General features: G+C 50.0%; 1 protein-coding gene across 1 annotated transcript in view; it reads left to right on the plus strand.

The window, feature by feature from the left end:
- LTBP2 (latent transforming growth factor beta binding protein 2) overlaps positions 1-27585 on the plus strand; it is a 72846-nt gene that overhangs the window by 23654 nt on the left and 21607 nt on the right. The window contains exons 4-9 of the mRNA XM_071745997.1: positions 9526-9707; positions 11016-11186; positions 12787-12987; positions 13355-13623; positions 15187-15289; positions 24183-24257. Coding sequence (XP_071602098.1) covers positions 9526-9707; positions 11016-11186; positions 12787-12987; positions 13355-13623; positions 15187-15289; positions 24183-24257 — 1001 coding nt within the window. The remainder of the gene's footprint in view (positions 1-9525; positions 9708-11015; positions 11187-12786; positions 12988-13354; positions 13624-15186; positions 15290-24182; positions 24258-27585) is intronic.

Genomic DNA, 27585 nt, shown 5'->3' on the forward strand with positions numbered 1-27585 from the left:
TAGCCTGGTCTGGTTCCTCTGCTGGCTCCACTTGAAACTCAGAGTGTTTGAAGGCTGCATTTTGATTTTTCTGGGAGGCAGTGACCCACACTTCAGCTCTGGAGACATGCAGATTGCAAACAACTCTTCATCACACTTGGCATTTGGAAATGATGGTTCTAGCCACTTTATGGGTCAATACCAAGGTCTGATGGATCCAACCAGGAGCATGGTCTGCTACTCCTGGTGACAGCACAGGGTGTGTTTCTGCAGCCTCACAGGGCCAGGCAGGTGCTGTTCCCATGCTTGCGTTGTTCCCAAGCTGGACTGCTTCCAGGAAGTCAGTTGCTCACTCCCTAATACACCAGAGCGAAGAAGAGCAGTCACAGAGTGGCAGGTGGCACATGTGGCAAGGGAAGGGCATTTAATGTCAGCAGAGAGTTGTGCAGAGATGTGTGGGCAGCTCCTTTGGCTAAGGAGCAAATTAGACCCCCAGAAACTGGTTAAAGAGAGCCTATTTGCTGACTGTGTGCTCAAAGAGGTTCACTTATGCAGTGTATGAAAACTGCTGAGCAGATGAAAATAAATACAGCATTCACAGCCCATCTCCTTCTCCCTCTTTGTTCTCATGCACTACATGGTGGGTTGGGAGCCAGGTAGGGTGGCCCTACAGCACTGGCACAGCTTTGAGGGACAGAGGAAGGGATATGCCAGGGTGGTGGTGTTGGAGGGACTGAGCTTGGTGGCATGGGGCAGACTCCTGGTGCCTTTGCTGTGGCTCTGGTACAAAGTGAGAGCCAGAGAAATCTCAGCCAGCCCCTGGCACATATGTCAAGTAGAGCAGGGATCTGGAATTTCCACTGCAAGATGGCACAGGAGAGATTCCAAAATGGGAGCTGTGTGGACTCTGTGACAGCCTCTTGCTAGCTGTGGTGAGGGACAGTGGTGGCATCTGGGTGCTGGACTACTGTAAATCCTGGGTATGTGCCAGTGTCATTGAGTGCACGTGTGGGGTAGGGAGCCTGACCCTTGTGCCTGCATGTGCAGCCCCACTTTGGCAGTGTGCTTTGTGCCCAAGGCAAAGGGTGTTGATGGTGGTATCTTTGCTCACATGAGCTCCTGAGGTCTTGCAGGGGAGGAAAGATTTGGATGACTCCCTTCCTGTTTGCCTGATGACCTGACTGCGTGTGAGCTGTGTTTTTGGCGCTACGAGGTGACAGGTGAACCTGTGACAGCTGAAATCCGTTGTGGTAAGCAATAGGGTTAATGTCCCCATAATGTGCCTGTGAAGACCTAGGTGCCCATGTCTGGTGTGTCGTCTGGCATGAGATCTTGCTGCAGGTGACTGTGAAAATGGGCATGAAGGCACCTGATGATTATTCCTGTGGCCTTCATAGTACAATGGTTCTGCTTGGCTCAGCTGGGAAGGTCTCTGCTGCTGGTGGCTGCTTCTCCTGCCCAGGAGAGCTTCCCTTGACTTCTGCCAAACCCTGGGGAAAAAGGGGCTTTGGGCTTTGGTGTCTCCCTCACTTGCACAGGGGGTAGCAGGGTTGAAGGCAGCCACAGGAGGGACAGTGGAAAGCCTGAAGCAGGCAGGTTTCAGAGCTATCTCTGCTGCTCATGGGGATAGTAAACTTAGCCAGGATTTATGAACATAGTGTGGATAGGCTTGAAGTCAGGTGCCTTGTATGGTGTGGTTTTCCCCTTCTTCCCCAAGTCCTAACAGAGCTGTCTTCCTTGTCAGCATGTTTGTGAGCTGATTGATAATAAACTTGAGTGCTTCCTAAGCAATGCCTCCCCTCTGCTCCAGGGCCCAGAGCCTGAGCCGTGAATCCCGTCCCCCTGCTGAGGAACCTGTTTGGAGTCCAAGAAAAGGGAAGTTTCTGGTCTGTGGTCAATTTGCTGCTTTCCAAGGCTGGCTGTTTCTCTCTCCCCTTGTAGACACAGACACTGGTGTTGAAGCTGCCCATTCTTCTCTGATGCTTTAGTGGAAAATCAGCAACTGCTGAGCATTACAAAGGGGGAAGTGAATCACTGATTTTGGTCCCTGTGGCCCCAAGCAGGGTGGGCATCTAGCCAAAGGGACAGGCAGGCAGACAAGACAGACACCGAGTATATTGTTTGGTGTTTAAAGACCAGGGGAGAAGCTGCCTGTTGTCCTGGCAGGTTATCAGGGGCTGAGCATGACTCAGCCCCCGTCCTGGCTGAGTCTTCTTGCCTTGGAGCCACACGCAGGCTGCAGGCTGGAGAAGCTGGGGTGGACTTACCAGTGGTGCATTGTGTCCCCTCCATGGCCCCAGCCCCTCTGGCAGCATGCTGCCCAAGGAGGGGCTGGAGGCAGCAGTCACATCCCAGCCAGCAGGCTGGTTGTCATTGGAGAGATGGAGCTTGTTGAATTCAGACCCTGGGATAGGGGTTCCTGGACTCGGGGAAGATGGTTGGTTCTCTGAGGGTTTCTTATCTTTAGTTTTGTTTTGACCAGTGCCATCCCACTCTGTTACTGCCCTCCTGGGAATTGCTCTTTAGGTCTCTATGGTCTCTAACATCTACCCCTGCTCCTTAGCAGGGTGCAGATCTGTTTCCAGCTGAAGGAGTGACTTTCCAATTCTCATCTGGCCAGCCCTTGGATTGTCTGGGCTTAGCACCCCTTCCCTGCTGACTGAACTGTCCAGGATTCACTCCACAGTGCCTTGGGCCATCCACCCTGCTATGGCCAGTCAGGCTTTGGCCAGAGAAAGGGTGAGGCAGACTGAATGAGAAACCAGTAATACTCCTGTGGCACTTGGCTCCACACTTCCTTTACGCAAACACAAAAAACACCATTTCCTAGCTCACTCACAGTCTGGCCAAAGTCAACAGCTGGATGAAGAGCAGCCGATAGAAGTTAAATCCAGGAAAGACTGAGGTGTTGCTGCTGAGGAGAGGGAAGTGCTTTGAAGAGTTTGCCACCTTTGCCTTCAGCCCCAAGAAAGATGCCTGGCCTTACGTCAGTAAGAGAACCCCCTGGATTCCCTGTGGTGTACGCTCATCCAGAGAATCATGATCAGCAAAAGTGATCAAAGATCAGAGAAATGCTTTTATACAGTGAGTTAGGAAAACAGTCTTGTTTTTTTGACCCCATGGTCCTTGTGATTAAGACTTGGTTATTGTGACTTTTTGTATCTAGTCTTGAAATTGCAGGATTAAAAAAACAACAACTGTGATTGATTCAGAAGACATCAGTCCTCATGTTCATCTGTGGGGTTCCTGGGAACCTGCCAGCTCAGTCGTCTTCTCGCTGACCTCAGCAGTGTGAGAGATAACACTCACCTCCTCTGGGCTGGGAATAGGCACCTTGCAGGTTCATTGGAACTGGCAAAGAGAGCAATCAGAGTATACAACATTTTTGTACCTTCTCCAGCCTTCTGTGTCTAAGGTAAATATAGAGCAGAGTGTAAGCCACAACAAAAGCTGTTTAATATAAAGCATTTATACCCAGCCAAAGGTGCAGTGGTTGGTGTGCAGCTCCATTGCTGGATGTCCTACAGGTGTCATTTGGATCCTGCAAGGATGTGTAGCTCTAGAATATAAGGGATGGGTCTCACTTTGTTCTCCTGACTTCTGGTGTATATCCTCCGGGGGTTTGTAGTCCAGGTCCTTGACCCACACCTCAGAGGAAGGCAGCTACAAGTACTTGTTGGGCAGTTTTGAACTGTTGTAGATGTAGGTCATTGTCTGCACAGCTCTTTCCCATGCCAAATCTCTTAACTGTGATAAGCATCTAATACCTATAGGAGTGCAACTTTCCATATGCTGGTGACTGAGGTCTTTTATCCAGTGACTTTTCAGCTGTCAGCCTGGTAGAGATGATCAGGAGCACACACATCTTTGCTCCTGGAAGGAGAATACTGCTCCTTCTACCTTCCCTCCATGACCTGTGTTTCACCTGGGCCACTGCTGCTCTTATCTGGACACCACAGAGGTGGGTGCCCTGTGGGAGTCTGCATGCTGTTTCAGCCCCACAGGCTGTGACTGACACTGAGAAAGCTGTCAGCAGCTCTGATGGATGAAGACCAGAAAAACAAGCTACTTAGCAGGCAGCCACCTGTAAGGGAAGAGACCATTGCCTCTTTGCAAAGATCTGTGCTGGCCATGTGCCTGGCTGGAAGAGTGGAAGTGTGTAATACCCCACAGAAGGAGGCTGTGAGACTTAATGAATGTGAAGCCCTGGGACTTGAGGCATCCATGAATGTAGCCCTCTGCCTCTTCAAAGCCTCTTCCCTAAGTAGATAGAGACATGGAAAGTAGCAGCAAAAGCTGCCTACTGTGCTAATCTAAAGCTGCCCCATCAGTTTTCTGCTCTTGCTCTTACCCTTAGGACAGCCATTCCAGAGAGAGAACTTTTGGCAATGCAGACCTCTGGCAAGTGGACAAGCTTCAGCCATAGATATTAAGATCCACAGGATGGTTAGGGGTTGCTAGTGCCTTCTGGCCAGGTCTGTACTCATGTGGTGGGCTCAGGTCCATTCCTTGAGACTCTGCAAGCAAGCCATCCCCTCTTTGCCCAGTGTAGGCTGACTGAAGGTTTGGAAGGGAGAAACTTCGTTGTATTTCCCTAACCATGAGCCAGCCACCTGGCATGACTTGGGGATGGACTGGGACTGACAGGCTGAGGTGGAAATACGCCCTTTGGCATTGATTTCTGTGGCCAATGGTAGGATGATGTTACTCAACTCAGTCTACAAATCCCAGAGCTCATCTGCCTAGAATAGAACCAAATAAACAAATTAATATAAAGCAAATCTGCCTCCCTGTGCTATGACACACACAGAATGCTTTGCCAGCAGGATCCCAGTAGGATGGCTTTTTCTCACATGTTGCAAGCCATGGAGTAATGTTCCTGCTTCATTTTTCCTTTGTGATATTGGCACTGCCCCTTGCAGTAAGCTCATGTTATCCACTTTTCTTAGTAACTGAAATGCTAATTATGGTTTTATTTAAAGCCCTTTGTATGTTGGAGGGTTTTTTGTTGTTTTGTTTTGTTTTTTCAAAATCAGATGATTCTGGGAATGTCAGGAGTTGTCTGTAAAGCCAAAGGGTGGAATTTCTTCAGTTAGGCAGTGGATAATGGCCAGCCAAGCCCTACTGCTTCCACATAGCATGCTCCTTTCCTGAAGGATAGATAAAGTGAGTATTTTCAAGCAGAAGAGGTGATATTTCCCTGTTTTATGTCACCAGTCACGTTCACCCCGTGACTCTACAAAACTCAGGGCTTAAGTTGCCATCAAGTGATCAACATTAGGATTGTTGGGCTAAGGAACTCCCACCTCTTTTCAATGGGGTGCTTCCATCTATGCAGTAAGAGACCCTGGAACTCCAGCCACGTTCACTAATAGGACTTTTCTTGGGATCTTTCATCAGAGGTAAGAGAACAAATATGCCTGAGCTTTAAGGGCTTTGTAGTTCTCAGCCTTCCTAGAGCTCCATACGGCTTTTCCTTTGTCACGATCAAAAAAAGCAGTAGCACATCAGGTAACAAAGCAGGTAGGTAGCAGGCACTAGAATTTCCTTTGCTGACAGCAGGGCTGGATAAGAAGCTCAGAAATGCATGGGCAAGTCATGCCCAAACCCCATCACCACCAGGAGTACATGGTACTCTGCAGAATCTCAGGAGAGCTTTTGAAAGAAGCTGGTAGGAACTGAGATAGGACTGAAAGAAAATTCACTTTTTTTGCAATTATTCTGGTTAGCTATGCTGATTATTGAAAAAGAAGCACTGTTTGCTATCATCTCAGTTTAGATCTTGATTTTAAGAAGGCAACAAATATTTTTATCAGGTAATAATTTTGGTACCTACCTGTATTCTTTGACCAATCCCACTTGCTGTGTCTCCATCCCTGGATGACCTGTAGCCATACTCCAGTCCAGACAGCATGTGAACCTTCAGCCTGCAGAGCTGGGTGTCTGCTCAGAAGCAGGCATTACCTTTACTGCTTCTTCTCAGGACTCCTGTGCACGCTTTCTCCCAGAAGCTCAGCCATGCATTTTTAAGGTTTTCCTGCATTAGAAAATGTAGAGGTAATGAGAATCCAAACTGGGGACTTCTGTTCTTGGGATAAAATGGTCCATTCTTGGATTCCTACAGCTCAAGGCCAAAACCAATCAATAGGTAATCTAAAATTGCCTCCAGGACATCACAGACAACTCACCATGGGTTAGGAACTGCTGGAGGCCCCCAGAGAGTGGTGCTGAACGGTGCTGATCCAATTGGTGGCTGCTTACCAGTGGTGTCCCCCAGGGATCAATGCTGGGCCCGGTTCTGTTCAGTATCTTCATTGATGATTTATGTGAGGGGATTGAGTGCACAATTAGCAATTCACAGATGACACTAGGTTGGGGGGGAGTGTGGATCAGCTGGAAGGCAGGAGGGCTCTGCAGAGGGACCTGGACAGACTGGAGAGTTGGGCTGATTCCAACAGGATGAGGTTCAACAAGGACAAGTGCCGGGTCCTGCACTTTGGCCACAACAACCCCATGGGGAGCTCCAGGCTGGGCACAGAGTGGCTGAGAGCAGCCAGACAGAAAGGGACCTGGGATTCTGGATTGACAGGAAGCTGAACATGAGCCAGCAGTGTGCCCAGGTGGCCAAGAAGGCCAATGGCATCCTGGCCTGTATCAGGAACAGCGTGGCCAACAGGTCCAGGGAAGGGATTCTTCCCCTGTACTCAGTGCTGGTGAGGCCACACCTTGAGTCCTGTGTCCAGTTTTGGGCCCCTCAGTTCAGGAAGGAGATTGAGGTGCTGGAGCAGGTCCAGTGAAGGGCAACGAGGCTGTGAAGGGATCCAGCACAAGTCCTGTGAGGAAGGGCTGAGGGAGCTGGGGTTGTTCAGTCTGGAGAAGAGGAGGCTCAGGGGAGACCTCATCACTCTCTACAACTGCCTGAAAGGAGGTTGGAGCCAGGGGGGGATCAGTCTCTTCTCCCAAATAGCTGCCAGTAAGACAAGAGGGCATGGGCTGCCAGGGGAGGTTTAGGTTGGATACTAGGAAAAAATTCTTTCCAGAGAGGGTGATCAGGCATTGGAATGGGCTGCCCAGGGAGGTGGTGGATTCTCTGTCCCTGGAGGTTTTTAAGAAGAGACTGGTGTGGCACCCAGTGCCATGGTCTGGTAACCACAGTGGTAGTGGATTAAGGGTTGGACTTGATGATCTCAGAGGTCTTTTCTAACCTGGATGATTCTGTGATTCTGTGATCTTTATTTAATTGTATTAGCACTGTTCCAGTGATACTCGTCTCCCAAGAGCACACTTTCCTGAAGTGATGGTGTTGGGGAATCCACTACATGTGTGTTTTAGGCAAAAGAAAACCAGCTATACTGCTGCTTGTGGGCCTGATTTCTAGTAGGGAATTATTTGGCTTCAGTTTGCAGATGTTTCATTGTTGGTCTTTCATGGTTAGATTACAAGGCTCTTTACACCTGGTGTTTTGTTCCTGTGGAGAAACCTGTGCCCTGTAATCAGAGTACCTCTTCATCTTTTTGCTAAACTGAAGAGATTGAATACTTCGGGTTTCTTACAGAAAGGCATTTTCACCAACCCTCAAATTACTTTTGTCATGTTTTTTCTTCTATTGTATCCAGTTTTTCAACGTCCCTTCGAAGAGGAGACAGATTTTACATCACAACTAGATGTAATATTTTAGCATACATACTCCCTGCTGTAGTGAGGATGTGTGGGGAGGCAAAAATATCTCCCTAGTCCTGCAGTGTTCCCCTGCCCTGATGTGAGGACATTGAACTGACAGTTCATATTTAATTGCTTGTCATTACCCCCAAAGTCTTTTCAGAATTGCTGGTTTCCAAGATAGTCTCCTTCTATCTGCAGCTGCTGCCTGCATTCCTTCTTTCTAAAAGTGTAATTCTGCATTTGGCTCTATTAAAATCCCATGTTGCTTGGAAGGATTTGCCCTCCACAGTGATCCAGACTGCTCTGTGTGATTGCTCTGTTCTCATCACAATACACCACATTGCGATTTTTTTTGTCAGCAGCACACATTATCAATGTCGATTATATGTTTATTTCGAAATAAAAATATTTATTTCCAGATGAAATCCTTGAATCGTGCCAGGCCTTGTACCGATCACCCTGGAACCCATCTAATTCCCTCCCCAGTGACAACTGCTTCTTGTGTTCTGTCACACAGGCAGTTTGTTATTCATTTCACATGTGCCTGATTGATATTGTACTGCCTTGTTTATTTTTTTTATCAGAATAGCACAGGCTCTCAGTCTGTGTGCATCATGTGTGCAATTATGAAAGTGTAATCCTTTGACAAGAGCAGTTCTTTGTAGACATCACTGACTTGACCTCACTTCTATATTACTTTCCTTTAGCTCCCAATTAATTGATCTGTTTGTCCTCTTTTCCATTCTGTTGTTCAGGGCTGATTTTGGGCTTGCTGTCTGGCAGTTACCTTGTGTACTGCTGTCACGATTTGGGTTTAGAAACACCTTGCATGTGCTGACTGTGACAGGGAAAATGGTGACAACTACGAAATGGGATGCCACTTATGTGGCACAGAGCTAGTCTGCCCCAGCCATTCAGTCAGAGATGGAGGTGTTGGATGGTGTATGCAGAAGACCTGTTGATACTTAAGTTTGGTTGCAGAGAAATCCAAGTCTTGGACATTCAAAGAAACTGAAGAGGCATATGGGCAGACAACCTATTTTGGCCTTTTTCCTTGCAGGTGGTGCAGGGAAGAGTGAGGGAGACGTTTGCTGGTAAGCACAGAGCACCCTCTTGGAGGCTTAATGCTACCAGTCACTAAAAAGGAATGGGAGCAAGTGCAGTACAGCAAGATGAGCTGTTCTGTCAATTGAGTGCAAAGAGCTCTGCCTAGTGGGCTACATGGCTTTATCACAGAGTATAAGAAAAATGACCTTGTGAGCTGGATGGCTTCTCCACGCTAAGTTCCTAGAAAACACCAAAAGCCATATTCAGTTACTGGAGAAAGTTGTAAGCGCACTTACAGGAGTGAGTTCTTGGTCATTTTCTCTTTGTTTGTCTGTCATGTCGGCCACATTTTGTTTGTTTCCTTGGCCTAGTTTCTCTTCTAACTGCCTCACTGTTTTCTTCAGTGCTCATTTGGTGCCAGGAAGGCAGGTCCCGAGGAAGCTCCTACCATAAGAATGAACTAATTTGGAGCTGCCTGTGTTTGCTGGTGAAAGGATGTGGTTGGGCAAGGAGCAGCCCTTGAGCATGAGAAGGTAGAGGGACTGAAAGGCAGCCATGTGATGGGGAAGCCTGACCTGGCAGTACAGGGATGGTATCTTGGTGACCACTATGCCCTGCCAGGCTCAGGGAGTGGGGTCCTTGTGAAATGGTGTCATCATGATGACTGAAAGCAGATGAGGAGGGGGACCTTGCTCATGTAGGCAGAGCTCTGTGTCCAGGTGGTGGGTCAGGCAGCTTGGCAGGGAAAGTTGCTGCAGGGCACCCTGGTGAACAGCCACTGGGGGTCAGCCCAGTTGCTCATGAGGAGTACATTAGTTCATTTTTTCTCTTCCACAGGACTCAGAGCAGGATCAGCTCCCCTGTCTCCCCCCAGCACACAGGGCCATCACGGACTGTCCGACGCTACCCGGCCAGCAATGGACAACTCACCTCTAATGCTCTTCCCAATGGGAATGGACACGAGCAGAGCAGCTCTGGGCCACATGCAGTTTCCCAGGAGCACACCTCATCTGCAAGGGGTAAGGCTTCCAGGACTCACTCTTTTGAGGCTTCTTTTTGGAGTGTCCTGGAGAAGGGCAATGGTATGATTGGGGATCCCAAAGAAACACAGGACTCCTAGGACTGTGACACTTGGCAGAATAGAAAGGGAAGGTCAGCATGGGCATTGCTGGGCTTGGTGAAGAAAGAGACCCTGTCAACAGCGGGCAGATCAGGGTAGCAAAGCTCTGACATCAAGGGAAAGGAGCCAGGTGGATGTGAAAGTTGCTTCCCAGAAGTGTTGAACATCAACCCAGCACTGCTGATCTGGAGAGAGATTGCCTCAGTCTGTAGGAATGGTGTCTTCCAACTTCTTTCTCAGTCTGAGAAGTCCTCAAGATCAGATTGTGTAACCACCATCTAGTTCTTCACTTTGGCTGTCCCCTTGGTGCCTTCTGACATTAGCAGGGATCAGGCCAGACTGCTGGGATGTGTGGTTACTGAGGCAGAGCCTCAGCAGCTCTTCAGTTAGGACAGATGCAAATTGTCTTCTGCAACTTGGCTCCCCCTGAAGACATGCTTCCTCAAGGAGATGCCACCATGTGGCATCCCAGCCCTTATGAATAGGACCAGGAGTCTGACTAAAGCTGTAATCTGAAAGTAGGGATTGAAGTGGTGAAAGCCTGAGGTTAAGCACACCAAGAGGGGCACCTGCAGAAATAATTGTCTTGCTGGGCAGGGATAAAGGGCTATGCTTTTGAGCCAACTGGTTCATGGTTACACAGTAGTTCTGCCTGTTGTCCATTTTCCCCAAGCCCCCAGGAGCTGAGTGCCGTTTCCTCTTGTATCTAATGTGAGGATGGTGAGGGACTAGGAGAGGACTGTAGGTAACAGCTGGAGGTCAGGGGATGCATAGAGGCAGATATTGGTTTTCTCGAGCCCTGATGATCCTTTCAGTGGGTATCAGTGTGACTGTTCATCTGGAAAGCTTTACAGTATTTTAAGGGCAGCTGGTCTCCAGGCTGCTGACATGGCTTGAGAAGGAATCTTGTCTAAAGCAGAAAACCACTCTATGCTGGAGCTAGTGTGTGTGTGTTCCTTCACAGGGAGTTATTCCACTACAACTGGGCAAGCAGAGCATGCTGCTGGCCATTTTTCATGTGTTGACAAAGCCTTACTGATGCTGGAGCAGAGGACAGGCTGGAGTGAGTGGCATGGAGAGACACTGTTCCAGAGAGAAAAACAGACCCCTCCTTCCTCTGGGAACGTTTTATAGCTTGAGATTCATATTACCAGCACCCTGGCCTGGAGATGCTGTTCCCACCTACCACTGTCCTTTTCTTTCACAGGGGCCAACCTGACAGAGAAGATTAAGAAGATAAAAATTGTCTTCACACCCACCATCTGCAAGCAGACATGCCGGAGTGGACGCTGCTACAACAGCTGCGAGAAAGGAGACACCACCACTCTCTATAGCCAGGGGGGGCACGACCATGATCCCAAGTCCGGCTTCCGCATCTGTGAGCACGCTGAGGCCCCCAGCCCATCTTCTTCCTTGTTCCCCCACTCTCCTCCTTCTGCTTTTCCTGCTTCTACAGACTGAGGGCTTGGGCTGCTATAGGGACGGGAGAATATGGCCCCTTCCAGTGCCTTGGAAGATGTCTCCTTGGGTCTTTGGGGCTTACTCCTTCTCTGTCTCTGAAGCTGGAAGACAGACTTACCTCATTGCTCTCTTTCCTGGGCAAGCAACTTCTGTTTCCATACCACTTCAGGTATGGGGGGACGTGTGTATTTGAGTCAGGCCTGCAGCCAAACGTCACCACCCCCTCCTTCTCAGAGCCAGCTCACTGCTTTTGTTGGCATCCAGTCTTGGGGCTGACTTTCATCACCTAATTTCCTCCTGTTCTCTCCTTTCACTCATGTGGCAGCCAGGAGAGCTGGCTGCAGGTTGCAAGCTGTTCCCATAAACAGGGCTGCTGAAACCTCTGCTCGCCTTTCAGAGCTGCTGGGATTGCTTGTCAGGTCACTGGGATATCCAGCTGTGGGTTGAGCACATCCTCTTTGAGACAGTTGGTGGGAACACCCACAGGATCTAGGGGGACTTGTGCTCAGAAAGCCTCTCAAGTTCTTCTAAGACTGAGAGAGAGCTAAATCTGGCTGTTGTGTACACCAGCTGATACAGGGTTCGTAGGAATTTTTGCCTAGATCCCAATCCAAAGATCTGTCTCTTCCCCCCAAAACTGGTTGCTGGGCTTGAGCAAATGGACTTGGAGTGTGGTGGGAGCTCATTTCCTGGGATGAACCTAACAAGCCATCCCAGGGTGTGAAGCAGCAGTGTCTCATGCTGGGATGATTCAGGATGGTCTGTCAGGAAACCTCTTGCCTTGCACAAGTGTCACTCACACTGCGGGACACTGTGTTGCTCCAAGCATCTGATCTGGCCAGAAAAGACATGACTTTGGTTTCATCTGTGGGTGCTTTTTCCAAGCCTGTGCAGACAAATTGCTCCCTATTCTTTTGTCCCACTCCAAGCTTCTCCCACTTGAGCTGCTGGCAGGTCCAGGGCTGGCCAGGAGACAGGCTCTGAGGACGTGGCTCTTTGCCTGTTCTCTCCTTCTGCCTCTCCCATCCCTGCTGAGCTCCCTTCTGGGCTGGGAGTAAAAAACCTGCCAAGTGGGGAGGGGGCGATGCAGAACAGAAAGAATTGTGCTGACTCGGCTGCCTGTGGCTATGCCTCACTGTGAGATCCTGCTGTGCCAGCAACACCACCTTGGCTCTGGGCAGTTGCTCCACAGGGCATGGGTGCCCCAGGCTGGCCATGCCCCAAAGCCCAAGGGAGGGCTCATTATCTTCAACCCATGACTACAACCCTGAGAGAGACTCCAAGCCAGGGAGGAGCCCAGTTTCTGCCCCTGCTACCTGCTGGATTATGGTGCACAGGAGGGACCCCGGCCTGCCTCCAGGCTGCAAGTCCTGACCCCAGCCCAGTGCTGGGTCTGCTCCTGGAGCAGCATGGGGCTAGTGCTGGCCCAAATCCAGCTGCCTGGCCTCCCCCAGTCACTCCTTGCTAGAGGCAGTGGCTCAGTTTCTCTGCTAAGCAGACCTCTCTTTGCCTTCCAGACTTCTGCCAGATCCCCTGTCTGAACGGAGGGCGCTGTGTGGGCCGGGATGAGTGCTGGTGCCCCTCCAACTCCACAGGGAAGTTTTGCCACCTGCCAGCTCCTTCTCTGGAAAAGAAGCAAGGAGGGAGAGCCCCAAAGACCCTGGCTGGCAGCTCCATGAAGCAGTCCACCTACACCCTGCCCTTGTCCAACCAGCTGGGTGAGCATGGCTGGGGACTCCAGACCCCACATTTCCCTCCTGCTTCTGAGTGCTCCTAGCTGGGTACTCCTCCAATTTTCCTTAACAGACCTGAGGAGGCAACTACCTCCTTATGCTTGCCTTTTCAGGCCAGGTTGTTAGGAAATTTTTGCTAGGTTTTAAAGGGGCCAGGTTGCCAGGGAACGTTTTTGGTAGGCTTGCCCTGGTTTGGGTCCAAAGTATTTTCTCTTAGATGCAGTCTTCCTCTAGATTTCCTGGTGGAGTCAGTCTACCTCTCCTCCCTTGAGACTTTGTTGATGACAAGGTTCTCTTCAGGTGCCAAACTGTTGCCAGATTGTCACAACTGTGGTATAAACTCATTTTTCAGCTTCCTTAAACCCTTCCCTGGTGAACGTCCACATCAACCATCCTCCAGAAGCCACTGTGCAGATTCACCAGGTGGCCAGGGTGCGGGGTGACACAGAGGTGTCAGAGGAGAACAGTGTGGAGGCGGTCCTGGTGCCTGAGCTGGCTGCCATACCCTGGTACACCTATCCCCAAGGAAATGGCAATACCATTACCACAGGGAGTGGCCAGCAGCAGCAGAGAGCTCCAGGGCTGCTGGGGAAGTGCTTTCGAGAGGCTCTCCATGGGCAGGTAAGGGATTTCCCATCAAGTTTTGGAGGGGGTGTGTATAGATACGTTTTTTGTTTTAGGGTGTGGGTGTGTTGGCTTATGGGGCAGGGGTGGTCTTTCACTGCAAGCTCTTCAGCATCATTGTGGTCTTCATCCAGGTGCCATGGGCATGGGCAGCAAAGTGTCAGTACTTGGGAAGAAAATCCCTTGTTTTGGCCCAATGTGAAGACCTCACTGCCTTGCTGTGACCAGGCTGTGCCCTGGAGCAGCATAGCCCAGACTTGATGGTTTTTACAGTCTCGTTTTAAAAGGGTGCCCTATTTATAGCAACATTTACATCCACACTCTGTGATTATTGTAGGAAACATATAAAACATAGGAAAATTCCTTTCCCTCTCAGACGATAAATGAAAGTCTGATTTCCATGGAACGATGCCTTCCTGGGCAGCTTGGTTGGGGCTTGGGAAGCAAATGCACGTGAGGGGCTTTCTCACCCCTGTCCTGCAGTCATCATAATTTCTTATTATGTCTTTCCCCATATGTTCCTCTTGCATCACTGGAAAAGCATCAGAGATTTTTGGCACCCACAGGAACACCTGTGAGCTGCCCTGGCGCAGCTTGCACTCAGTAAGACCGCCCAACTGGGCAGCCTGGGACTCGACCCCCTCCCCACTGCTCCCCAAGCCTTTATGGGGGGCTGCTCCCACTTCCCATCACCTCTTTCAGTTGCTCCCATCCAAGCTCTTCCTGGGATGCATTCTCAGCCATTCTGTAGTGCAAAAATAAATTAGATCAGCCCCTTGGGCTGGAAGAGCCTCACTTCTCTGTGAGGAACGCGACAGCTCCCTGCACCTAGGAGCCAATGCTGATGTACATAGGTGCTTGTGGATGCCCTGAGAGGTTGCAGGAGGCATTCAGAATGGCTGGGGGCACCCCTGCTGTTCTCACACCTTGCTCAGCTGGGGTGATGCTGTGCCCGGGGCAGGGCGAGGAGCCCGTCAGGGAGCGCTGGCCTCTCCAAGCTGAGCCGCAGCCGAGCGGATCGGTATGCGAGCACTGGGCAGGCGGCCACGCGCGCCTGGACTGGGGCCATCTCTGGCCTGTGGGCCACAGCGACTCCGCTCTAATGGGGAAGCCTGTAATCCAGAGGGCCTTGCTGGGGAGGCGAGCAAGGCAGGAAAGAGAGACTCATTAAGCAGAGGAAAGTGCCTGACCATAAGTTCCCTGCCGGGCTGCGGTGGTGCACCCATTGCACTGGCTAATCAGCCAGGCACAGGGCTGATCTGAGGGCTTTGCCCAGTGATACCATCTCTGAGTCACATCCTGCTCCGTCCCTTTCCCCCCCAAGGGGTGCAGTTGAGGGAGTCTCATGTTTTTCTGTCTGCATGACTATTTACTGTGTTATACTGCAACCCTGGTCTCTATGTGTCTCATGGGAACCTGTCTCAGGAGGGCTGTGCCAGTCTCAAACCCCAAACTCATCCCCTGTGCCAGCTCTGCCACCACGATGCCAGCAGCCACACTGGATGGGCACGTGTCCCCTCTGTCCCTCAGAAGTCTGATCATCTGGTCTTCTTTCCACAGTGCACCAACCCACTGCCAGGGCTGACCAAGCTCGAGGACTGCTGTGGCAGCGTGGGGCTCTTCTGGGGTGTGGACCAGTGCTTGGCCTGTCCCCCTCGGCCAGGTGAGTGCTGCAGCTGCCAGAGATAGTGTTAAGTATGGCCCACACCCTTGGCAAGCAAAAATGGTTGGTGTGCCCTGCACAGCCAAGAAGGCATGGAGCAGAGCCATGGGTCTCCTGCCATGTAGCTCTCCATTGCCCAAGGCCTGTGTGGACAGGCAGCATGTCCAAGGTGGCACATGGGTTCATGGCTGCTGCACTGCTGCCCCAAGGAGGGCTCTGGTTTGGGTGCTGGCCCCAGGCTCAGCACTTTCTCCCCAGATTGCCCCTGTGAAATCCTGGTGAATCTGGTGGTTCCCACCAGGCCAGCCCCACTCAGAGGGAGAAACAGGAAAAGAGCAGCAGTGGTTTTAGGAGGTGGAGTCCTAGATCGGTAAAGGAGTCTGCAGACTCGGCCCTATAGAGTTACGGGCTTGCTCTGGGCCTGACACGGGCTTGGCAGGGACTCTGGAAATAACACTACATCAAACAATTGGCAGGAGCACTCTGAGGTCTGTTCCAGGGGCATGGGCGTCCGGCCCTGTTTCTGCTGTGCTTGGGAGCTGGATGAGCTGATCCAGCAGGAGGTGGGGATTCCTCAGCTCTTTCACTAGGGGTGCTCCGTGACAGGCATGGCCCATGGTGCTGCAGCCCCCCTCTTGTGTTGCAGTGGAGAGGCTGTGCTGAAGGGCTCCGGGCTGGAGGGAGGCAGCCCCTGGTCAGCCCCTGCTGACCAGGTCCATAGCTGGGCAAGGTGCACACGTCCCATGCAACACAGGAAGGGAGCTGCTCATCCCTCCTGCCTGCCTGCCCCCTTCCATCACTGCCTGGCTCCTCATTCTCATGCAGTCACAGGGTTTAAGGACTAACATAAACAGACCCCATGGTCCAGGAGAGTTTGACCTTTGAGGAGAGCAGAGGTGACCAAGGCAGCAAGTTTTGTGCAAGGAAGTGTGATGGTGTTTCCTTCTAGCTCTGCCCAGAGGCAGTCCCACTCACTCACATGCTTTCTCTCAAGAGCTGTTTGCTTCTCATTGTCCTCCTGTGATTTGGTTCCTCCTTAGCCAGAAATAGGGCCAGCTGGAGCCAAATTCTTTGCAATCACAGACGAGGTTGTCAGCATCCTGGAACCCAGCACAAATCTAGGGAACTCTGATTTCAGTCATCTTCCTGCTCTGCACGACTCTGCTGTGGCCCTGGGCCACACTGCTGCTTGCCTGCCCACATTCATGTGCCAGCCCTAAGGGAGCCTTGGGCACACGCAGTATGAAGGTGACCACAGGGTCTCCAGGTTCAGCACAAATGATGAAATGCCCTGCATTGGCCTCAGCCCCCTCCTCTTCATCCCCGGCCTTCACATTCCCTGTCACGGTTTTCTCCTCCCCACTTCACAGCAGCCTCCCTGTTACTCACCCTGTCTGTCATGATCCCCTCATTAGGAAGCAGGGGAGCTGCTTAACACTTTAGTTGGGCTTCTTTTGGCTGCAAAATCTCCGAACCTTCTTTCTCCTTTTCTATGCCAGGATGCTAGGTATCATTCAGTGGCCAAAGCTGCAGCAGTGATTGCTCTGCTGAACTTATATTTTCAGGCTTCAAAATATGTGTCTAATCACAAGCTTCCAAGACATGAAAACAAGCATGAAATTCCTCCATGGGGTCCCTGCAGTTAGCCAGCCGGTAGAGCAAATGTGCTTAAGAAATGCCTCCTAGCTTACATCAGGTCCCACTTCCAGAGCTCCCTATATGTCCTGCATCCCAACAACATCTGAAGCTTAAGGGAGGTTTTTCTTGCTGGTCTTCATTGAGTGGACAGATGCCTAACTGACTTTTTTTCAGATTAATTCCATGGGGATATGAAAAAAGTATCCCGGTGGGTCTTCTGTCTTGCTGTGCCACAAGAAAATCCCATTCTTGGTCCATGTGGCTTTCAGTAATAAAGTTCCCCCTTAGAGACTAAATGGCTGCTGTTGATTTTGGAAGAAATTCAGGCTAGTTGAAGGGGCCATTTTCATCTTCTTTAATCATGTGCATGTATCTCCTATCTTTGGCTACCTCTGATTAACTGCTCTGTAACCAGCCACACATGCAGGAGACTTCACATTGCAAGAGAAAGAAGCTGTAAGGCTGATACTTGGTGAAGGCAGCCCAAGAGAACCTGGCTGTTGTGAAATGAGAAGCCCAAGGAGCTGGCATGCTTTTCTCTGGCATGCTGTATTTGCAGACAAAAAAATCTCACCCCAGATGAGAGCTAGGGACAGAGTCCTTTCTCCAAGATCTCATTGCTCTAATGGAGCCACCGAGCACTGTGACCTCTCATTGCCCTGTGCCTCTTGTCAGGACTCCCAGGTTCATGTCTATCCAGTGTGAAGGCATCACTCTGTATCATTCCTGCCTGTAGACTACATCCCAGCCTCACATCCCTTCTCTCTCCTAGTCTTCCTGGCCTGTGTTTTGCTCACTCAAAGTCACTGGGCTGCAGTTCAGTGACCCAGTGTCTCGTGCACAGGGATAACATGTCCAGTGGATGTTTCCAGCTTTCTTCTTGGCACTGTGGCCTTCCAAGAGAACTTCTCCTTGTGCTCATGTATCCCAGGGAGGCATGCACCAGAGCAGACTTGACAGCACTGGGAATTTCATTCCAGCAACCAGACAGAAATGGCAGAAGCTAGTTCAGTGTAAACACTTACAAATGTACAGAAGTGCAGCCAGGCAAGAGCTAGACAAATGGAGAACTTGTTTGGATTGACTGTCTGCCCGAGACACTGATTGTTAGTAGAGTCTGGATATGTCCGGATGTCTCTGTCAACTGCAGCTTTCATGTTTGGTACATGTTTGTGTGCAGAACGACATCAGAGAAGAAGAAGAATCAGAGGCAGGCATCTGTCTGAGCAAACCTGCCATGTCCAATTCCCACTATTTTTTTGTGTTTTGCCCAGCATTAGAAAAGCCAAGGTACCTGGATGCTTTGTCTGCATCCTAAGGAGACTATGTTAAAAGCCGAGTTTAGAATTAAGGTAGAGGGGAACTGCCCAGGATTCTGTGTTACATTAGTCGCAGAGGCTTTCTTAGATCCTGCTCAGGCTTTTGTCTGTCTGGTTTGCTGGTGGGGATGGGGATGTGTCTATATGTCTATTGTTAGGCCCCTTCAGCGAAGTGGGTGCAGAGATGGGTATTCAAGCAGGTTGTAGTAGAAGTCACTAAGAGCTAGTTGTCACTCATATAAGTGAGGATTGAAGATGTCATGCCCAGGATATGTCAGAAACAGCCCTGCAAGAAAGGAGAGAGCTAATATCTTGCTCTGTGAGGTGCTGGGGCAAAGGCTATCACCCAACCGTGACAGAAATAGATGAGCCTAAGGCAGGGTTCTGGAGAATGGAAGGACACCTGTGTGCTGTTGTGAAGCTGCAGTCTTTTAGCTCCTGCTGGAAATGGATGGATTAAATGTGCTGTTGTGAAAGTTAGGATGAAACAGATGGAGACATCCAGTGACTCTCCTGGGTCTTTAGTACTCAGAGGAGGTGCTGTAGCACACATGCAAAGGTTAGAACAGTGAGGTACGAAGATACGGGAGCTGAAAGGTAAAACTCAAAACCTGATAGAAGGAAAAGGGAGTCATAGGCTGAGAAAGCAGCTGACACTTGGACATGGCCGGGAGGAAGTCCAGGGACCATCTGGGTATTTGAGCAGTGCAGTTGAGGAAGCTGCACTGAAACAATGTCCTGTCTTGTGGCATACTCAGAATGTCGGGCTAGTAGCAGGTACACTGTTGGGCAGGGTTACTCTTGCTTACCTGCCAGACCATACAGTGTTCTGGGGTATACAGTCGTCTGTAGAGAACACTCTGGAACAAGGTCAGATGGTCCATTGAAACTAAAAGGAACAAGACCCAAGCTGCAGGTTGACTCAGACCCCAGAGAGAGTGTGAATTTGGACACTGTTTTCCCTGAAGTCTTGGCCATCCTCAGGCATGTATGGATAAAGGAAACTGATAGTGGAGGGTTTTTCTGAAAGCAAGGTGAGGCAATCTGCCCAGAGAGGGTCACAACCCTCCTCTTCCGCCTCTCTTCCTTGAGATCACACAGCTCATCAACCAGCAGTACTACAGAAGAACTCCATGCTGGTGATGGGCACCCTCTCCTTTCTATAGGGTCTTGGGGGCTTTCTGGATGCAGCAGTAATCCTATGTCTTCCAGGCCCTGCTTTTTCACAGCTCACTGTCCCTTATTTCAGGCTGCAGTCAGCCTGAACGTCTGCTGGCCTGCGTGCCCACCAATTGTGCTCACTGCAGATCTTCCTGGGCTGTGCTTTCTCTCCTCCTGCCTATGGATTTTAACTGCATTAAGAAACAAGTCTTTGAAGGCTATTGTTTTGTTTTTATTCCCACTCCCCATGTTTTTTCAAGTTTTCTGTCCTCGAGAAAAGTCTGAATTTCACTGGAAAGTTGGATCTTGTAATGTCTGGTTTGGCATCCGCAGCACTCCCCAAACAGACCTCCCACTGTGAGAGGGGTGGCAGCTCACCCATTGAGCCCTCATCATCAGAAACCAAGTGAGTGGCTCTGCAAGCTGCACGTTCCTCTGCAGTGTGCCTGCAGGCACTGAAACAGCCACAGGAAGCCCCTTGAAAATCAACACCCTGCTCTGTTCTTCTTGTTATCAGATCTTGGAGGATACAGGGGAAAAAACATTGAAATACGTGAAGGGGGCTACAGGAGGGGCTGGTTCTGCCACTGCCATTGGGTGCCACAGGGAATCTGTCTGAGGCAGTAAAGAACGGCTGGAGCTGAGGAAGGAAGCTGAAAGCTCTGCAAGACTGTGGCAGTACCATAGGGAGCAATAGCTGGGGGTGTTCAGATTTTCAGGACTGCCTTGTTCGTCAGAGTGCTTCTTTTGTCCATCATTCATGTGCAGCATCATGGCCTCAACATGCAGCAGTTGCAAAAGTGGGGGGGTTTTAGGTACACAAGTATCTTCTCCCAGCTGGAAGCCACTGTGGGAGCAGAATGAGGTTCTCTCTGTTGAAATGACCTAAAAAATCAACAGCGATTACCAGACCCTATTTTTCCTTCAAGCATCTTTTCACCTTTAAAGATTTTTATTGGCCATGAGTAGAGCAGAAGGGTTAGTTTTGTATCACACATTAGCAAGTATGAACAGAAAAGGTTATCTCTGGTGCCTTCCAGCAGAGGACAAAAGGGCTTATGTCTGCAAGATCTCCCTGTTAAGTGACTCCAAATTAAGAATGCCTGGCAAAACCAGTCAAGTACTACTGGCACCAGAAGGGATAATGTGGTTGCTAGATAGGAAGCAAAAATTGTCTCGGATGCTGCAGGTTGGGGAGCCTGCAGACAGTGGCAAGGAATTCAGGGGTCACTGCATAGGACATACACCTCACCCCTGCTACCACAGCCTTTGTTGTGGCACTGGAGAAAGTCTTGCAGGAGCTTGCCTATCACAGACCACCTGGAGGAGAGGAGTGTGGTCATGACAGATCTGGACTGAAAGATTTGTGTCCTTTTCTTCTTCTTCATTCTGGCTGGGAATACAGCCACAGCCTGGCCTACATTTTGGTCTGACATCTTCAATATGCTTTCTCTCTGAAGGCTGCTCTGGGATCCAAGCTGTTCTGCTCTTCTGTCACCAAGTCCAGCAGTTGAGGTCCTCCTTGCAGAGGAGACTGACCTCTGCTTTACAGTAAACTCAGCTGAGATTTGACTGAATCCACCACCCTCGTCACTCTAGATGCCACAAGACCACGCACTCTGTACCCTTTCACATCCCACGTGTTGGAAATCCCAAAGCAAGCAGAGGCGCCACAGCCACCCTCACAACTGCAGGCTCTGTGCCCACTGCAGGCATGGGGAGATTCCCAGGGTCCATCTGGGCCTGGAGTTCTTCTGTGGAGACAGTCAAGTGTCTCCAGAAATGTCTATGAGTCCTGAAAGTAGCAAAGGAGTTCAGCAAGGCAAGGTTTCTCAAAGAGATAATGCCATTTGTGTGATAAATGGGAAGAGTTGAAAGAAATGGGCTAGCTTTCAGCAGCCAAGCATTTCCTCACTTTTCATCTGACCACAGGCCACCATCTTGGCCTTTTAACAGAGTGATATTGGCTGGCCTAAGCAATGTATTATGTCACTCTATAAACCTTGCCTCATTCAGGCCCTTGTGGGGGGCCTGAGAAGTGGTTTCTTTCCATTTCAGCATCAGCCTGATCTTTTTCATCCCATCTTCAGACAGCATTTGGAGACCCAGGGACCCTGGGTAAAGCCTCTTCTAGTGGGAAGTGATGGACAATTTCTGAAGCATGCCTGGCTGCTTAAAGATCATCATGCCAGTATGAAAAAACCCTCTGCCTGATTTCTGACTAGAGATGCCCAATGCCTGCAGGGCTTGCAGAAAGCAGTGCTGGGCATTAGAATGAAGCAGAGCTGGAGGAGAATTAAAGGGGAGTCCTGGTGTGACCATTGCTTCAGGGCAGTGCCTGCAGGGCTGAAGTGCCTGGGATGTGAGGTTCTGAAATCACATCCTCAGCAAGCCTGAAATCCCTCTGCCTGATAGATGCAGGTCAGCTGCTCTGTCCCCAGACTTAGGCTCTGGGATCGCACCTTTCTGAGGAGAGTGTAAATTGAGAGACAAAGGAAGCCAGAGCCCCTCTGGTTGTGGGTGCTGACAGATTTCTGCCCTCTCCAATCATCGTATCAGCTCTTTTCCAGGTGTTACCTTTTCCTGGGTTACAGAAGAAGGGCCTCCAACTACTGCCAGCTGCATAGGAGAGGGGTGGATGCTAATCCCATTTGCAGGAAATTCAAGTGTCCTCAACGGTTTCTTTTCAGGGGGTTTTGGCCATCTTCACTGTAGTTGGGCAAAATCAGAGCTCAAAAAAGGAAATGGTCCTCTGCTCGAGTAACCAAGTACAAAGCTGAGAGTTAATAGCTTACATCCTCCTGCAGCCACATGCTGTCTTCCCCTGTGGCCAGGTCCTGGCAGAAAGAGAGCACCCTCCATTCTGTACTTCAGAAACTGCCTTGGTTCTGCTTGGTACAGAGAAGTCTTGTCAGATTACATTACAGTTATGCTTTCCAGAGAACACGAGTTTCTTTGCAAAATTAAGACATTTGTCTGCATCCTCGTGCATGATTTGATGCATCCATGAGCCACAGGTTTTCCACAGACTGGAGCCATGAGTGCAGAGGTGGCACAAGACCTGCACGCTCACCCCCATTACTGATATTTTCTGCCTGGCCCTCTCCCCAGCAGCATCTGGCAGAGGGATGCTGCAGGATCTGCTTCTCCGCAAAGGCTTTTCAGAGAGGGAGCAGGGCCCTGACATATGTCATCACTGTTTGATCTTCAGCATGCTTGGCTCCCCGTTGGAGGGCTTGCATGTAACGATGCTGCTTCATTTAAGCGTCTGTTATCACATTGTGCTGAGGCTGACAGATGCTTCCAAGCACAGTTAATGCCTGTCGGCAGCCCCAAGCCCACAGGCTGTGGTGTGGGAGGACTTGGAATCCCACTGGGGTGCTGGGCCTGAAGCCCATGAGCCAGAGGTTGTTTTTCCTCAACTGGAAATTTACCAAGTGATTGCCAGTATCACCAACAACTCCCTCACCCCTAACATCCAGATATTTGAAAGCACCTCCTGCTTACAATTCATTACTGAACTGCTGAAGTGTGTGAACAATTTTCTTGTCTTAGTCATTCATCCAGACACTGAGGATCTCTGTGCATGGGAAAACCTGTGTTTCCATTTATTATACCTGAGGAAAACAGGCTTTCTGTTCTCCTTCCTGGTACAGGCTGGTGGAGGGCTTGTGCTCCTATCTTTTATTTCCAAGCTCCTTTATCCTAGGAGGTCTCTTGCTTTTGCCTTTCAAGAACTATCCTAGAATAGCTTCAAACTGCATTATAGGCTCAAGGTGTCCTGGAACAAAGAGTTATGGGAACGCACCTGCTCTCTGCCCCCAGCACTTTGTGTTATTAACCCATTGCAGGCTCCTTCTGATGACCTCCTGTCAGAAGAAGAGTCTCAATTTGTCCCTGCTTCTGTAAAGCTGCCATGAGTTAGGAACCTGGTAGATCCTCAGTGTGGCTTTTGCCATGGAGGGCTTTCCACAGAGGGTGTGAGGCAGAAGGAATTTGGGTGCCAGGCAGAGGGAATTTGGGTGATGAGGATATGGCTGGACAGTCACTTAGATATTACATGCACTTCTTGTTTCCAAGTGTGCTGCCTAGAAAATTAGAAAGAAACTCCACCCTGGGAAAATCCCATTCTTAGACAAAGCACCGTTCTTCCTACCCCACCCCATGCTTACTCAATTCCCAACCCATCACCTCCTGGATTCCCTTTCCCTTGCTCCAAAATAAAGTGCCTAAGTTTAACTTCCTTGGAATTTATGGGCCACATTTAACTTGACTTTTAAAAATTTGGAAAGATTTTAATTGTGCTGGCTATAGCCCTTTCTGAAACCCACAAAAATATTTTAAGCAGCAATTTGAAGGTTTTTTTTGATGAGAGCGATCAGGGCAAGCAATCACAGGCAGTAAAAGTGGGGGGAAATGTAACAAACAGACCCTGGGCTGTTATTTCAGCATCTTGTGAAGGACCTGGGATCATTCCTTTCACTCTGATCCCCCTCGTCATGTGCCACCTGGCTATCCAAGCTGGCCTGGGAAGAGGGAGCCAAGGTGACATAGTGATAGACATGAAGTATAAGCAGCATAAGCAGCCAAGCCTCAGAAAACACCACTTGGGAAATGTGTCTGCTGCCACCTTTGCCTCTGCCTTGGGAGTCCTCAAAGGCCTATCCGAGGCAGACCCAGGGACCCTTTTCCCTTCACAAGAAGGGCAAACAGGAGGTAGAATGCTGGTAGCTGGCTCCACTGCCATCATCCCACACTGTCTGCTTTCTTTCCAGCACACCCCGTGATTGAGAATGGGCAGGTGGAGTGTCCCCAAGGATACAAGAGGCTGAACCGGAGCCACTGCCAAGGTAAGGATGCTTGTTCTCATCTCTCTCTCTCTCCTTCCCATATCTACTGTCAGAGCTATAATTATCTGCACAAGTGAAATGGGGCTTTCTAACTCCCTGATAAAGATCTACGAAGAACGTGACTTATAAAAATCCCTGTTCTTTCATCAAGCATGAAAAAAACAGGTAACAGTGGACTACATGACTCAGCTAATTAAGCATATTCAGCACATAGTTGGGCAAGCACAAGAAAACTCACTTACTAACTCCTACTGATTCAGTAAGGACCTCTCTTGTGCTCTGCTCCGTGTGATTGTAAAAACACTTGTCCTGTCATCTGAAGCAACAGAAGTTCTGTTGCCTGAAAACATTTGGGAAGGTTTTTGTTCAGTTGTTCATTTTTGGGTGGAAGGGTGCCATAAAAGTGAGTCCTTCTATTCCAAGCCTGTTACTTGCATATGTTCCAGTCTGCCCTGCCAGCCCCATGATGCTGGGGTCTATCCATTTCTCACTCCCATGGTCCATCAGCTTTCTATTACAGAATAACTATTGCTCTGCTTTTCTCTCCAGTTCATGTTTATTTGGCATCTCTTGGCTCTCAGGGCTTGTGTTTTTCCATGCTCTGACAGAAGGGGAATTTTATGGTTCACTTTTCATGATTCATGAAAGCTGAGGGGTGTCATCCCAAAGCTGCAGCAGGGAGCCTTGGTACTGCCCGTGCTAGAGCTAGTGATCCAGTGACTCATCTCTTAACTGGGACTTTCCACCATGCTTATTTAATTAATGAATCAACCTCCCCACATTTTCCTGGGGGAGAACCTTCAGCAAGGCAACAGACTGTTCCCCTTGGTGGTCAGATCTCATCCCTCATTCAGCCACAGCCAGTGCTGGGGCATAAGGAGCTACCCCAAGACATTCAATAGGAGTTGGGGGGCCTGAGGGGCTCATGTCAGCAAGCAGACACCTGCAGTGTGTTCTCTGGGTTTGTGTCCCCTCTGGAGCAGGCAGAGGCATAGTGCTCTGAGTAACAGAGGGAGATTGCAGTGTGTGGAGTTGGCTTGGAAGATGTTTTGCACGTGAACCAGTGTTTTTTACTTCTGCGTGCTCCTTCATAACCTGGGCTGGAGAAGTACTGTTCTGCAGACAGACTGCTGCCTTGAGGTACTTGTCCTGTCTCTGCTTTTGCAGTGGGATGTATGACAGGAATCCAAGCACCTCTCTTAGGGTCCAGAGTGAGCAATTTGGCTGATAGTCTGTGAGAGACTGCATGGGCCCTTCTGTTGCCAGCCTATGTAGAACAGGACCTAAGGATTTGGACAGCAGCAAATGGTTCCTGAGGTCATTGGTTGCAGTGGAGCTGAACTGGGAAGATGCTGAGCTCTAGCTTCTCAGGCTTTCATTGAAGCACAGATGAGTGACTACAGGAGTGCCTGCATGATCTCCCTTCCTTTCCTTTTTTTCCCGCTTCCCATTGGAACAGGGCTGCAGTGACTCCAAGTTAAGAGCAGTTGCCAAGCCCAATCAAGTACTACTGGCACTGGAAGGGATAATGTGGTTGCTGGAGAGAAGGCGAAGATTGTCTCAGATGCTGCAGGTTGGGGAGCCTACAGCCAGTGTCAGGGAGGCATGCATGCACAGGGGTCACTGGACAGGCCATACACCAGCACCTTGGTGTCCTATATCCATGATGTCCATTGCTGACTCAGGTCCTTTCTGCTCACCTTGCACCACTGTAACCCAACCTGCACCTTTCCACCACAGACTGCCTGGCCCAGCATGGCTGTTTCTGAGGAGCACTGGCAGGCCTGTGGGGGGCAGGAGGAAGCAGCTGACACAGTTTACAGATCATGGTTTCTGGTCCCTGAAGCCTCTTGTGGGCCAGCTGGGTCCCTGTGGTGCTGCAGGGAGTGAGAGTGCATGGCCCAAGCGTGCCTGCCTGCTTCTGTTTCCTGCAGGGATTTCCACTGCAGGTGGGTCCTCTGCAGGCAGTGGAATAGAGGGGGCTGGACTGAGGCCAGGACGTGGCCATGGTTTATATTAAGCTCATAAAGCCCAGCCCTTGGTGCTTGTTTGTTTTGTGCTCTCATTACTCTAATCCCTTCAATCCCTTTGCTTATGTGATTCAGTTGGTGTGTTGGAGTGATAGATCACTCTGACTGTGCTGGGGAATGACAGGGATGACCCCCAGGCTCCTCTGTAGAGCTCAAGCCTCTCCTCTGGGTGGGGTTCCCAGTAGATTTGGGGTCTGTCTGCTGATTTTTCTCATGAGCTCTGTCCTGTGTTGCTACAGAGCAGAAAACCATTACATTACTCAGCCAAACCCTGCTCCTCCCTGGCCTGTTGCACATCCCAGTAGCATTGGTACTTCCAAGACAGCTCCTGTGTGTCTCGACCATGTATGGGACAAGCAGGGGTGTGAATAGAGGAGTTTAAGAGGTCAAGACTGTGGAGGACCTTTCAGGTCAGTGAGTCTGAACTCCAGCTGCCATAGCTGGCTGTATAATAGCTCCACTTCCACCAAGCAATGATGCTTCAGCTCCAAGGATTAAAATAGTGTTGGCAAAGCTGTTCCTGAGCGTAGATGTTCTCAGTAAGACTCTTCCAGTATCTCCATTCTTCTCAGTGTCCTAATGGTCTGCTTCTGTGCCCATTCCACCTTGATACAGTCTCTAGAGCACCGCCTGGGTGCTCTCAGGCAGTTGAGGTCTTACCGGGGCCTTCTACACCAGCAATAGGACTGCCCCATGTCTTTGCAAAATGTTTTGTATGATTCTGCCTAGCATCATGTTGGCATTTCTTGGTTTTGGCAGCTCACAGATGTCCTGTGGGCAGCAAGTGCACCCAGGTCCCTCTCATTGCCTGCTCCCACCTCTTAACCTGTAGCATATATTCCTAGGATTTGTCCTGGGCTGGTACTGTGGTTTATTCTACTCCTGCTGCTCTGTTCTCCCATCCAGCTCTTTCTGCACTCCTTGTGCCTCTTGGCACAGCACATTTCATCAGCACCCTTGCTTTTATGGTGCAGATCTCCTTACTGAAGATATAAAGCTATATCAGTCCATGAGGATTGAAAAAGCTCTATCAACCACCATGAAAGCTGCCCTCTTCTCCCTCTTATGAACCTGTTGCCAGTCCCTGCCTTCTCTGGCTTAGCTCATGCATTTCTGCATGGTGCTGTAGGAAAGGCAGATGCTGCAGATGAGATGAGACCAATGATGTTTCCCTGGATAAGCCCAGCTCCCTTCCTCAGATGTTGTGTGCTGAGTCAGGAACAGAGGCAGAGCTCGAGGTAGATCTTGAGCGTGGCATCTTCCTGCTTGCTCAGCCAGAAGTTCCCAGAAGACTCTAC

The sequence above is a fragment of the Heliangelus exortis genome, chromosome 5 (genome assembly GCF_036169615.1).
Source record: "Heliangelus exortis chromosome 5, bHelExo1.hap1, whole genome shotgun sequence".
Classification (NCBI taxonomy): Eukaryota; Metazoa; Chordata; class Aves; order Apodiformes; family Trochilidae; genus Heliangelus; species Heliangelus exortis.